This window comes from Dendrobates tinctorius, unplaced genomic scaffold (assembly GCF_039654945.1).
Source record: "Dendrobates tinctorius isolate UK_male_01 unplaced genomic scaffold, ASM3965494v1 ptg000165l, whole genome shotgun sequence".
Taxonomy (NCBI): domain Eukaryota; kingdom Metazoa; phylum Chordata; class Amphibia; order Anura; family Dendrobatidae; genus Dendrobates; species Dendrobates tinctorius.
Genome location: NW_027361832.1, coordinates 10,315,215 through 10,328,448, shown reverse-complemented (window position 1 = coordinate 10,328,448; position 13,234 = coordinate 10,315,215). Strand labels below are relative to the sequence as shown.

The 13,234-nt window shown below is 48.1% G+C and overlaps 1 protein-coding gene across 5 annotated transcripts in view; it reads left to right on the top strand.

The window, feature by feature from the left end:
- TMEM67 (transmembrane protein 67) overlaps positions 1-13,234 on the top strand; it is an 80,507-nt gene that overhangs the window by 14,010 nt on the left and 53,263 nt on the right. For 4 of the 5 annotated variants that reach the window (XR_012220974.1, XM_073550486.1, XM_073550485.1 and 1 more), the window contains exons 7-12: positions 68-130; positions 1,460-1,614; positions 1,719-1,827; positions 3,132-3,224; positions 10,318-10,383; positions 10,919-11,075. Coding sequence is in view for 4 of the 5 variants with exons in the window: in XM_073550486.1 (XP_073406587.1) it covers positions 68-130; positions 1,460-1,614; positions 1,719-1,827; positions 3,132-3,224; positions 10,318-10,383; positions 10,919-11,075 (643 nt within the window). In the remaining variant the exon portion in view is untranslated. The remainder of the gene's footprint in view (positions 1-67; positions 131-1,459; positions 1,615-1,718; positions 1,828-3,131; positions 3,225-10,317; positions 10,384-10,918; positions 11,076-13,234) is intronic. The other variant, XM_073550484.1, reaches the window with a different exon arrangement.

Below are 13,234 nucleotides of genomic sequence, written 5' to 3'. Positions count from 1 at the left end.
GAATTGATTTCATGCATGATGTGAAGAAAGTGAACCCAAACTTCTGCTTATACGTTTCTGATTTCAGGGAGTGTTATTACGATCTGAATGGCTTTCCGTGCACTTGCAGGCATCGGCGGCAGCTTGTCTGGTGAGAATTATAGTGCATATCTTCAGAATACTGCAATGTCTTACATTTTGTGCAATTAGCAATATATTTTACAGTATAAATGTTTGAGCTCCAACATTCAATCTGCGGCTGCATATTATTTTGTTAGAGCGGACACCCGATCTAATGGATATTGATGAGCTGAAGCTGATCAGCCGCTGCTGATTGGCTGCAGCGGTCATATAATACAACAGTGTCACCCATAGGGAACAGCAGCGCCACTGGAGATGAGTACACATTTGTTTTTTATCTTCTCTGGGACCCTGAATTGAGTGAAGGGGGCCTATTAGTGATGAGCAATCGTGCTCAGATAAGGTTTTATCTGAGCATGCTCGGGTGCTAACCGAGTGACTTTGGCGTGCTCGAAAAATATGTGTGAGTCCCCGCGGCTGCATGTCTCGCTGCTGCTCGACAGCAGAAACACATGCTTGGATTGCCTGTTTGTTAGGCAATTCTTGCATGTGTTGCGGCTATCTAACAGCAGAGAGACATGCAGCCGCATGGACTCACACATTTTTTGAGCATGCCGGGGACAATCGGCAGATAACGCATTATCCGAGCAACTTTGCTCATCGCTAGTGCCTGTCAGTAGCATCATCCCTCCTAAGGCGTCTATATGGGCATGAAGGTCATAGGAAGCTGAGAATACGATACCTTGATATCTGCTATATGATGTCTTATTCTATAGAAATCTCACATTTTTCATAATATGTTAATGAGCTGTTAAGATCTATGGGCCGGACATAGATCACCCTGAGAATCTGCCTCCAGAGATTACTATAAATGAAAGTGGTCATTACCAATGTGAGACATGAAATGACAGACTGCTCTAATGATCTACATGTCTCACCCTGGTAACGCCTCCTCTCATTTAATATAAGCTCTGGAGCCAGATTCTCAGGGAGATCTATGTCTGGCCCATAGATCTTAACAGCTCACATACACATTAAGAAAAATGTGGATTTCTATTAAATGAGACATATGCTCACAGATAACAAGGTATCATATACTCAGCGTCCTATGACCTTTCTGCCCATATAGACAGCTTAGGAGGGATGATCCAACTGACAGATTCCCCTTAAGCAAGGATTGTTTAGAAGTGGACACACCCCTTAAAAGATGGTAACGCTCTGCAGCTACCACTAGAGGGAGCACAATAGCTTTCTGCATACGTATCCCTGCAGTATTATCGTCAAAACTTTACTGCTACTAATCGGAGGCAAATCTGTAAGGGTTAAACCTATGCATTAAAGGCGCACAGATGTATGCGCCATTGTTAATTGTTCTTCTCTTTTCATATCCATTTTGTAGCAGGACTCCAATCAGACGGCATGTCAAGCCTTAGGGAACATGTGTGTGATGAACATGCATTCTACAGGCCCCCAGAGCGCTGACGCCTGCGGTCTATTCCAATACATATTCACCAATACGGCTGCGCTCGGAGTCGTGCACTCCATTCCTTTCTGGTACAAAACAAAAAAGCCATAAATATAACCTATAAGACATCATCATGAACCAGACACAATGTAGTGAATGTTCTTAGAATTCTGATTCTTCATGTGTTTCACAGGAGAACCAATATCCCCTGGTTGTATTATGATGACCAGCCAGGGTTGGCGGCCCGGGTCCTTACTGCCTTTCCATTTCCAGAAAACTTCAGCTTTAAGCTAAATGACCAGGTGAGAAAAGCTAATCTTATAATGGGCCAATCAGATTTATTAAAGGGTTATATAGATGTACGCTTAGTATATTCGATTGACGGGGTCTGCCTTTCTGCACTTCCACTGATCGGCTGTTTAAAGTGCAGACGAGGGACACATCCCTTTCATTCCTTACCACCACAGCGCCATCCTTTTACAGTGACTATGTCTGGAATTACAACTCACTTAATCTTTATGGACAAAGCTGTTGTGAATTGTAACACCAGACCCCGACATTGTTAATAGTGCGGAGCTGTGCCAGGTAATAGAGGAAGGGGACATAATGGTGACTGGAACACTGTCACACCATACAGCTAAACGGTGGGAGTGCCAGGAGTCCGACACAAGCCAATCTAATATTGATTGAGTAGATTAAGAAAAGGGCATCAATTTTAATCTCTTCCGGTGCTTTTGGGGTTTTTTTCCTCCTTCTCCAATTTTTCTAAAAGCCTTTTCTTTCTTTGTATAACATAGTTGGCACCAGAGTTGCTCTTGTGCCCGCACCGTATACTCCCAGCCGATGTGTGACATGCATGGCAGGAAGAAGTTAGGCCCCTTACACATTGGGTTCAGACACCCGATCGTTGGTCCCGCCAGGGTTTATGCTTGAATCTCCCGAAAAACGAGATTCAGGCGTATGCACCGTCGGTGCTATAGTCTATAATGGTGCCGACAGAGCGAACGTCACGTATCACTTTTGGGCATATATAGTAGAGATGGACATCCAGACACACAGTCTACTACTACTTCTGAGTGTCCACCTCCAGTAGGCGTACGCACCCGAAAATGATGCACCGCAGAGCACGCATTTGCTCTGTTGTCACCGTTACAGTCTACAGCCCCATCAGCGTGTACGGCCGAATCCTGTGGGTTCGGACATAAGCCCTGACGGGACCATTGAATTTGTGTCAAAACGCAGTGTGTAAGCTCTCTTAAAGTCAACGAAAATCTTTCACAGTGTACAAGTTTTCTGAAGAATAAAGGTAGACCAGAATAATTAAAAAATTCCAGAATTGTCAAACTGAACTGTAATAGTAGAAATATACAGTATCACCCCTCTATATAATGTATTTTTATCTGGCACTGATGTGGGGGGCAGCACTGATGTGCCTGGTCTACTTTTGCAGCCAGAGAAGTGGATGAGGGTGGGGGTGCATTATGAGAAAAGATGGAATTTTTTTTTGCCTAAGTTAGACTTTAGGTTTGGTGTCTCTAACATTATAAATGGTGTTTTCATTTTTGACATCTCTGATAATGAGATTAACCCAATTTTTGTTTTCCAGTCAAGAAACGCAAACATTAAACTTTTAGCAGCTCTATATGATGTTCACGGGCGGTTCGGTGGATGGAGTTCATTCAATGGAGGCCTGCTGCAGGTAAACGAGGGCCAGCTAAAAGACAATATGACAGCAGGATCAGTCTGTACTTCGCTTGTTTGTAGTCTGGAACTATGGAAACCTATAAGTCAGCATAGGAGCTGCAAGCAAGAATTTTTGGGGTTCATTGTAATTTTAAATGCAATAATAAAAAAAAAATATCGGTCAGCCTGCACATAGTCTTTAAAGGGGTGGTCCCCACGGGGGGGACACCACAGTGCTGACATCACAGGAACCGTGCCGTCCCCCCCGGGAGGTACATTTTGTTGTTTAATGATGGACAGAAAGGCTTTTCAGTAGGGGGTGTAGAGAGTGGCCAGCCGTTTTAATTAGTTTAGCACTGGACTATTTTCCCTTTTAATCATAGTTGATAGTTTTACCTGGTTTAGTAGATAAAGGCTTGAAAACTAATTATTTCTCGTTCGCCTTATTGGGGGACACAGAGACCATGGTGTATGCTGCTGCCACTAGGAGGCTGACACTATGCACAAAAAAAGGTTAGCTCCTCCTCCGCAGTATACACCCCACCAATCGGCAAGAATTTCCTCAGTTTAGCTTAGTCAGTAGGAGGTGGACACGGGTCTTTCATTAGACCCATATCTACCTCGATGTGCGTCGTTCCTTTTCAGGTTTTCCGGAGGGATACAGAGTGAATAGTCACATCTGTAGTCCCACAAAGAGACTATGAGTACGGCGTGTACTGCCACCCCGTATCCTCATAGCTCTCCGCAGCAGGACCAGGAGCTTTGCACAGGTGCGTGCCAGCTATACGGATGGTCCTTGCCCCCCCGCCTCCCACCCACTCGCCTACCAGAGCCTGTCGGTCGGACGAGGCGCGGACATGGGGGAAAATACACTCAGACAGCGTTTGATTTACAAGGTACCTTTATTGAAGACTCCACTGGAGGATTCTCCGGAGCGGCACAGGGCAGTGCCGCAGGGTCCTCAGCTGCCTGCGCCTCCCGGCAGCCGCCGCACTTTCTATTGCGCCAAATGCCAGGCCCCGGCTGCGGTGCGGGCCTTGTTCCCCCCGCCCTCATTCTTATGCGGGCTTATCCTGAGGGCTTTGTTCGGGCGGCGGTTTCTTTTTGGGTGGCCGTGGCAGCGCTGCAGGACTTCCGCGCCTCTCCGCGCTGACAGGCGGCCGCCGATACTAATTTAGTCCCCGGCTTCATTTCGGGCCTACTCGGCCGTCGCGGCCACGCCCCCCGCCCTCTGTTATAGGCGGGCTGCTCTCCCGCCCGTTCTAGGACCACCCACCCTCCTAGTCTGTAGCTGGGCAGCAGGCGGTCTTCTCTCCGGGTCAGGCGGTTAACTCCGCCCTTCTTCTTCTTCTCTCCTGAACCACGCGTTCCTTTTACCTCAGGCTGCCGCCATCTTTGCAGCCTGTCAGCCGGACGCCTTTGAAGACACCGGGCAGCGGAAAGGGGTTCCTCGTTATCCTCTACTGCGGCCCTGCATCTCAGACGAGCTGGGCACATCGCCTTTCGGGCCTCCGGACTGTGAGTAGCTCTGCAACTGCAGACTGACACCGTCCTCTGCCTTCTTTCCCTCAAACTTCCGGCTTCTCCTCGGGGTTTTTTCTTCTTTTCTTTCATTATGTCTAACCGCAAACCGGAACGTGCCCGTCCGCCAGCACAGAGAACTTTCCCACTCCCCTCGGTTTAGACTGCAGTAATCCCATTCAGCCCGATGCCGTCCAGGAACCATCTATTGCGCCTCTGAGTGTGAACCCCCCCCATTCCTGGCTAGGCCTCTTCTCTATCACAATCAGTGGCGGACCTCACCAGGGTGTCTCAGTCCCTAGTGGCCGTTCTTGATAAGTTGCCCCTGGACACTTCTGCAGGGTCCAGCAGGTCGCAAGGGGTTCCATCTGAGCCAGCCAGCAGAAGCCGCAAAAGACCCAGGCGGGATCTCCGGCCGGAATCCTCTCCTGACCTGGTCTCTCCACATAGTCCTTCCCAGCAGTCGCCTTCCCGTGCCTCCTCACCCGAGTCAGGTGAAGCATTCTCGGATGCGTCATCCGAAGAGATTTTAGAGCTGGATTCGGACCAGGACGCGGACATGAAGGTTACAGTACAGAACCTCATTGCTGCGATTAACCACACCTTCGAAATACAGACTCCCCTGCGAAACGCTCTGATCAGGAGGTTTCGTTCAGACGGGCTGAAACACCTTCCAGAGTCTTCGTCTCCCACTCTGAGTTTGGCAAGATTCTTACCAGGGAGAGAGAGAAAATCCGACCAAACGCTTTCAAAGAGGGAAGCGTCTCGGCGTGCTCTATCCATTTTCAAAAGAGCTCACCGACAACTGGTCGGCTTCCCCCTCTGTAGACGCTCCCGTGTCCAGACTATCTTAACAACACGGTCCTTCCGATTTCAGGTGTGGCGTCGCTAAAGGATTCTAATGACAGAATTATAGAATCCCTAGCAAAGTCAGTATTCGAAGCGGCGGCGCTAAGCCCAGCCTTCGCTTCATCTTGGGTAGCAAAGGCCATAGCTACTTGGGCGGAGGATCTCCGCAAGGGCATCCTAGATAAAGCCCAACCAGAGCAATCGGCCGAACTGGCTAACCAGATCTCCCATGCAGGGGATTATCTGCTCTCTGCCTCCTTGGATGCCGCGTCTTGCGCGACTCAGGCGTCCAGCGACGTGATGACAATCCGGCGTACAATTTGGCTCAAGGCTTGGCAGGCGGATTTGTCTTCAAAAAGGTCCCTTACCAATCTGCCTTTTCAGGGAGCGCGTCTCTTTGGATCCCAACTGGACCGGATTATTAGGGACACCACTGGAGGCACAAGTTCCCTCCTCCCTCAGTCCAAGCCTCGTAGGCCTCCGCTAAGGCGTCAGTTTCGGCCTTTTCGGTCTACCAACAGAGGCCGCAGGCACGCCAGGATAGAAAGAAGGTCTCCTTCAGACCCACTCCCTCCTGGCGATCTCACTCATCCCAGGGCAGATCCTCCAGGTCCAGATCTGGTCGGTCCACATCAGCATGACTATCAAGGAAGTCCCGAGGGTCCTTCCCAACTGGGCGGTCGACTCCTTTTCTACAGAGACGTCTGGCTTGCCTCAGTAGAGGACGCTTGGGTCAGGGAAGTTGTATCCCCAGGATACAAGATAGTTTGTTTCTCATCCCCGGGATTGTTTCTGCGAGTCCTTCCAAAAGACCCTACCTTAGTCCGGGTTTCTTCGCATCCATCACCTCTCTCCTCAGTTCCGGGGTGATTTTGTCCGCTCCCGAATCAGAACGTTTCATAGGGTTTTATTCAAACCTGTTTGTAGTGCCGAAAAAAGATGGTGCAGTTCGTCCCATCCTGGATCTCAAGTTACTGAACAAGAGGGTCCGATTGCGTCATTTCAGGATGGAGTCTCTTCGGTCGGTAATCGCTTCCATGGAGGCGCAGGAGTTCATGTGTTCAATAGACATTCAAGATGCCTATCTACATGTTCCCACCTTTCCCGGGCATCAGAGATTCCTGCGTTTTGCGATTCACCAGGACCACTACCAGTTCGTTGCACTGCCGTTCGGTCTCGCCATCGCACCCAGAGTTTTTACAAAGATCATGGCGGCGTTGATGGCCTTGTTGAGGATCAGAGGTCTCGTTCTTTTTCCGTACCTCGACGACATTCTGATCAAAGCTCCGTCTTTTCACCAGGATCGCCAAAATCTTACCATCGTCCTCTACACCCTGTCCAATTTTGGGTGGCTCGTCAACAAAAAGAAGTCCTGCCTTGTTCCGACACAACGTCTGGTGTTTCTGGGCCTATTGTTCGACACTCGTCCATCAAGGGTTTTTCTCCCAGAGGACAAGATAGTTTCTCTGCAGCGAGATGTACGATCGCTGCAGACCACACTACTTCCATCTCTCCGGACAACATGAAAGTTCTAGGAAGGATGGTGGCGTTGACAGAAGCGATTCCCTTTGCTCAATTTCACTCCAGACCCCTCCAACAGGCCATCCTGTCTCGGTGGAACAGGTCTGTTCTTTTCCTGGATCGTCCAATTCGCCTTTCATACCAGGTCAGGCAGTCCCTCATTTGGTGGCGAACGTCACCTCTCATTGCCCTAGGACGGTCATTCCTTCTCATTCACTGGCAGATTGTGACAATGGATGCCAGCCTCCTCGGCTGGGGGGGCAATATTTCGCAATCACACTGTTCAGGGTCTGTGGTCGACTAGAGACAGCTCTGCCGATCAACGTCGTCGAGACACGGGCGATCTATCTGTCTCTCGTTCACTGGGAGAGACTTCTCAGGGGCCTGCCAATCCGTATTCAGACAGACTGCCACAGCGGTGGCAGATATCAACCACCAGGGGGGGACACAGAGTGCCTCAGCCCTAGCGGAAGTGTCCAAAATTCTTCACTCGGCAGAGTTTTCAGTTCCAACAATATCCGCGGTGCACATTCCCGGCATGGACAACTGGGCCGCCGATCTTCTCAGCCGCGGGGGTCCCGCGGTGGGCGAGTGGTCCTTACATCCGGATGTATTTCATCAGCTTTGCCGTCGTTCGGGAACTCCGGACGTTGACCTGCTGGCGTCTCGCCTCAACAGGAAAGTCCCACAGTTTGTATCCAGGGCTCGAGATCCTCTCGCCAGGGGCGCCGATGCTCTGACCATTCCTTGGTCTTAGTTTGAGCTCCCCTACCTGTTCCCTCCCCTTCCCCTTCTTCCCAAGCTGTTGAAGAAAATCAAAGCAGAAGGAAGTCCAGTCATCCTCATCGCCCCGAATTGGCCCAGAAGGTCTTGGTTCGCTGACATCGTCAACCTTCTCGCGGACGCCTCCTGGAAGGTTCCAGACAGGGCAGATCTGCTGTCTCAGGGCCCGATTTGCCACCTCAATTCTCGGCCGCTCAATTTGACGGCATGGCTATTGAGACCAAGGTTTTGAAACGATCAGGTTATTCATACCATGATCCGGGCCAGATTTCACTTGGTGTGAGGCCAATAACATTCCGCCCATGTCATTTTCTCCCCCTTCATTCTTTTTAATGTCATTTTATATTAAACTTTCCAGTCAATAAAACTTATGTGTATACAGATGAAGTAAAAATTACTGATTGAACACTCATGGAATACATGATATGCTAATTATATATACATAAAAAAAAATAAAATTATTTAAATGGAGCGTTTAGCAGATTTTTGTACAATAAACCAAAGACATCTGTTAGGCCACTGTAATGCAAATTAAATCTATACTTTTTTTTTTTCTTTAAACCTTGCTTTCATTCCAAAGTAGTCTTTTATACACTTGTTATGTAAATTAGGCGCTCTCCCTCTTATTTCTATTTCTCCTATGACTCACTGGAGGAACAGCACCATGGATTTTCTCATGAAATGATCTTTTTTGTTTTAAATCAGATAAATTTTTATTTAACCAAATTCAAGGTACAAAACAATAGAACAAAAATCGCAATGAAAACATTAACAATGGCCAATAGTTTCAGAAATTCCCTGCTTCCCTTCCCCCCATTACATACAAGAGCAGCAAATATTGCATGGTGTCACCTAAGTTCAGGGTCGTCTTCTCTCCACCCAAGGTGTCCACAGTGTCTCAAATGTTCTTATGCTTTTTCTCTTAACGTAAATATCTTTTTCCATATTCACAATAGAGTCAGACTGTCTGAAAAATTCCCTCAATGTCGGCGGATCTTCATTTATCCGGTATCTGGCGATCAGTTTTCGTGCAATATATAATAATCTAGCTATTGCCACCTTATATTATGTACCTGGACCTCCTCCACATATCCCAGTATACACACCGCAGGATCCCTCTCCATCCTACAACCTTACGCCCCTCCTATGGCATTAAGCACCGCTGTCCAATATGGGTTCAGATTTGGACACTGCCATAACATATGGAGAATTCCAGCCCCCTCCATTCGGCACCGAGGACACTCAGAACTCTGTCTCAGACCTGCTCTATACAGCCGTTCAGGAGTCCTATATACTCTATGGAGTACATATATCTGCGAGAGTCTGCCCGGTTCACTCAGCGATAATTGGGGTATATATTCCATAATCACTTATCTTCCTCTATCCTATCCAACTCCTCCTCCCATTTTCCCTGTGCTCTAATAGGATAATTATTTAAAAAAGTATGCGTTGGATCCTTATAAATGCCCGACACTACCCCTTTTATTCCCCCCTCTGCACAGACATAATCAATCAATATATCCTTGTGAATCTCCATATTCATCGTCCTACTCTGTGTAACATAAGCATGCTTAAACTGCCCATATTGAAATCTGCAGACCTCCGGTAGCCCATAATCTTCCTGCAACTTTCCAATGGGCACCAGTCCCTGCGCGTCCTGCACCTGAACCATGATGAAATGATCTTCACCAAGGTCATGGCAGCTGTCATGGCCATTCTTCACAATGACAGCTGCCATGACTTTGGTGAAGATCACTTCATGAGAGAATCCATGGTCCTGGGTCCCCCAATGATTGGCTCGGAGAAAAGGATTTTACGGTGAGTGCACAAAAATCCCTATTTTTCCCAACCTGCTTCTGTCACAAGCTCCCCGACTGACAGGTCCCTCTTGTGCAGGTACACGTTCACACTGTGGCCACCTAACGGACAAAACCTAAGAAGCAAAATGCGCAAATGCCCTGCATTAATAAACCAAATAATTAGTGTCCGAGTGACCCGCCTCCCCATCTGAAAATTTGCAAGGGCACCGTCACTCCCTGCATCAGTCGTCATCTCAGAGAGAGCATAGTCCTGATCTCGTTACGTCATCCGGAATTAACTGTGCATGCTGGGAATGACGGCACCTGCGTCAGATTTCGGACGGAGTGGCAGGTCGCTCAGAGAGCTGTGGGCAGGGAGATATGGAACTGAGCGCAGTAAGTGCACATGTGCCCCGTTTGCATAACAATTGGACAAGACATTACTTTGGAATGGAAGCAGGGATCACAAAAAGATCTAGATTTTAATCTGCATTGCAGTGACCTGATATAGTGTTTAGTGGATGGTGCAAAAACCTGCCAAAGGTTCCCTTTAATATAACATTATAAAGGTATTTTATTTTCTGTACGTGAAACGCCGTAGATATGTTTATTTTAATTGTCTCGCTTTCTTTGCAGCTTTGTCCCGACATTGACAAACGCTTGGACGCTGCATTTCTTTTCGGAACAACGTATGAACAAAACGTAAGAATTGTATGATACCAAAGTCACCCAGAATTACAATTTCATTAGCGCGATCGCACTTCTGAGAGTTTGAAAGCAAGAAAAATCCGTCATGATCTCCGTCAGTGAAGGTGGTGGTCTTATCTAGATGCTTCTGACATTGTTTTTGATGCTCGTAGGTTATGTACTCTGTTCCGCCATCCAGTAACCCAGAAAATGTAAAATTTTGGCAAATAACTGCAACAATTTAGGGAAATTCACAGGATGAGAAGGCGAAGTGACAACAATTAGGAAATTAGGATAAAAAATCCACAGCACTTTATAATTCTGATATCTGGTGACAGTGAAGTAGCGTAGAAATGTTAGATGTGTCTAGATCCTGAGAATACATTTCTGATCTCTGTTGCCACCTTTTTTTTTCCTTTTTAGTGACTGATCATTGCTAATTGGAAAAAGCTATTTAAAGGTTCCTGGGTATAAATGTATGACAAAAAATGCAAAATTTTCACTCTCTATAGCTATAGTAAAAATAACTTCTTTCCTCACTTTTACGCAGTGTGAACTATCCATCTCCAAGCTTCTGCGTGATCACCCTGAACCCATGTTCTTTGATGTGTATCTCACCTATGGGGGGATTGATGGGCAGCAGAATATCTGGCCTGTACCCGTATTAAACCGAAACCTGCAGCACAATGACCAGTTTGTCAATTTAGGTAAGTCTTCTCCGGAATCCAGCGCCGTTCCGCTCCTCTTCTCAGCGACGTCACTTCTTGTCATAGTTTCTATATCACATCGCGCTCTGTGTAACCTGGAAGTTGCTTTATAATCTAATATAATAATACGTGTATGGAGCGTCAGAACAAGACGCCATAGACTTACATTGTAAAAAAAGATTTTGCATAGAGCACAGTGTAACCTGGAGAGTCTGCAAATTAATTACCGTATGTAAAAATCCTACAATGTGATTTTCTGGTTTTCATTTTTAGATTCTGTCTCTCACAGGTGAAGTGTGCCTATGATAAAAATTACAGCCCTCTCCATTCTTTTTAGGTGGGAAAATTAGCAAAAATCGGCAGTGTAGCAAATACTTATTTTTCCCACTGTATATGTAATACAAAAAAACAGAGAAAAGGCATATTGGACATAATTTCACGCAAAAATCCCAAAATATTTTCTCTATCGCTTCATTGGGGGACACAGGAACCACGGGTGTATGCTGCTGCCACTAGGAGGCTGACACTATGTACAGAAAAAGGTTAGCTCCTCCTCCGCAGTATACACACCACCGACTGGCACTAATTTCCTCAGTTTAGCTTAGTGTCAGTTAGAGGTGGACACGGGTCTTTCATTAGACCCATATCTACCTCAGTGTGCGTCGTTTCTTTTCAGGTTCTCGGAGGGATACAGAGTGAATGGTCACATCTGTAGTCCCACAAAGAGACTATGAGTACGGCGTGTACTGCCACCCCGTATCCTCATAGCTATCCACAGCAGGACCTAGAGCCCCTAGCACGGATGCGTGTCAGGCGATCCAGAGGTGTGCCGTCTCTGGTCCTCGTCCCCCCGTCTCCCACCCACACGCCCACCAGAGCCTGTCGGTCTGGAAGAGACACGGACATCCTTCTACACTGGATGATGAAGGTACCATCTTCCTCGAGATACGGGCGATTTATCTGTCTCTCATTCACTGGGAAAGGCTTCTCAGGGGTCTGCCGATCCAGATTCAGACAGACAATGCCACAGCGGTGGCATACGTCAACCACCAAGGGGGGGGACACGGAGTTCCTCGGCACTAGCGGAAGTGTCCAAGATTCACCACTGGGCAGAGGTATCAGTCCCAGCGATATCCACGGTGCACATTCCCGGCGTGGACAACTGGGCCGCCGATTTTCTCAGCCGCGAGGGCCTCGCGGCGGGAGAGTGGTCCTTACATCTGGACGTCTTCCATCAACTTTGCCGTCGTTGGGGGACTCCGAACGAAGATCTGCTGGCATCTCGCCTGAACAGGAAGGTCCCACAATTCATATCCAGGGCCTGAGATCCTCTCGCAGTGGGCGCGGATGCTCTGACCATTCCCTGGTCTCAGTTCAAGCTCCCCTATCTGTTTCCTCCCCTTCCTCTTCTTCCCAAGCTATTGAAGAAAATCAACGCGGAAGGGGTGCCAGTCATCCTCATCGCTCCGGATTGGCCCAGAAGGTCTTGGTTCGCGGACATCATCAACCTCGCGGACGCCCCCTGGAAGCTTCCAGACCGAGCAGATCTGCTGTCTCAGGGTCCAATCTGCCACCCCAATTCTCTGCCGCTCAATTTAACGGCGTGGCTGTTGAGACCGCGGTTCTGAAACGGTCAGGTTTTTCGGATCGGGTTATTCACACCATGATCCGGGCTAGAAAGCCATCGTCTTCCAGAATTTATTATCGTACATGGAAGGCCTATTTCACTTGGTGCGAGGCCAATGACATTCCGCCCATGTCCTTTTCACTCCCTTCTATCCTGGCGTTCCTCCAGGCAGGCCTAGATGCGGGCCTTGCCCTCAGCTCTTTAAAGGGTCAAGTCTCAGCGCTTTCCATCCTTTTCCAGAAGACGTTGTCCTCCCGACCGCAGGTCAAGACTTTCCTTCAGGGAGTGGATCATGTGGCATCTCCGTACCGCGCTCCCGTGGATCCATGGGCTCTCAATCTGGTCCTGGAGGCTCTACAGGGTTCAACCTTTGAACCTCTCAGGGAAGTTTCCCTATCCCTTCTCTCCTGGAAAGTAGCCTTTCTGGTGGCCATCACCTCCAACCGGCGCGTGTCAGAATTGGCGGCCCTTTCTTGTCACCCCCCTTTCTTGGTGCTCCAAAAGGATAAGGTGATCCTGCGGCCCCCGCCTT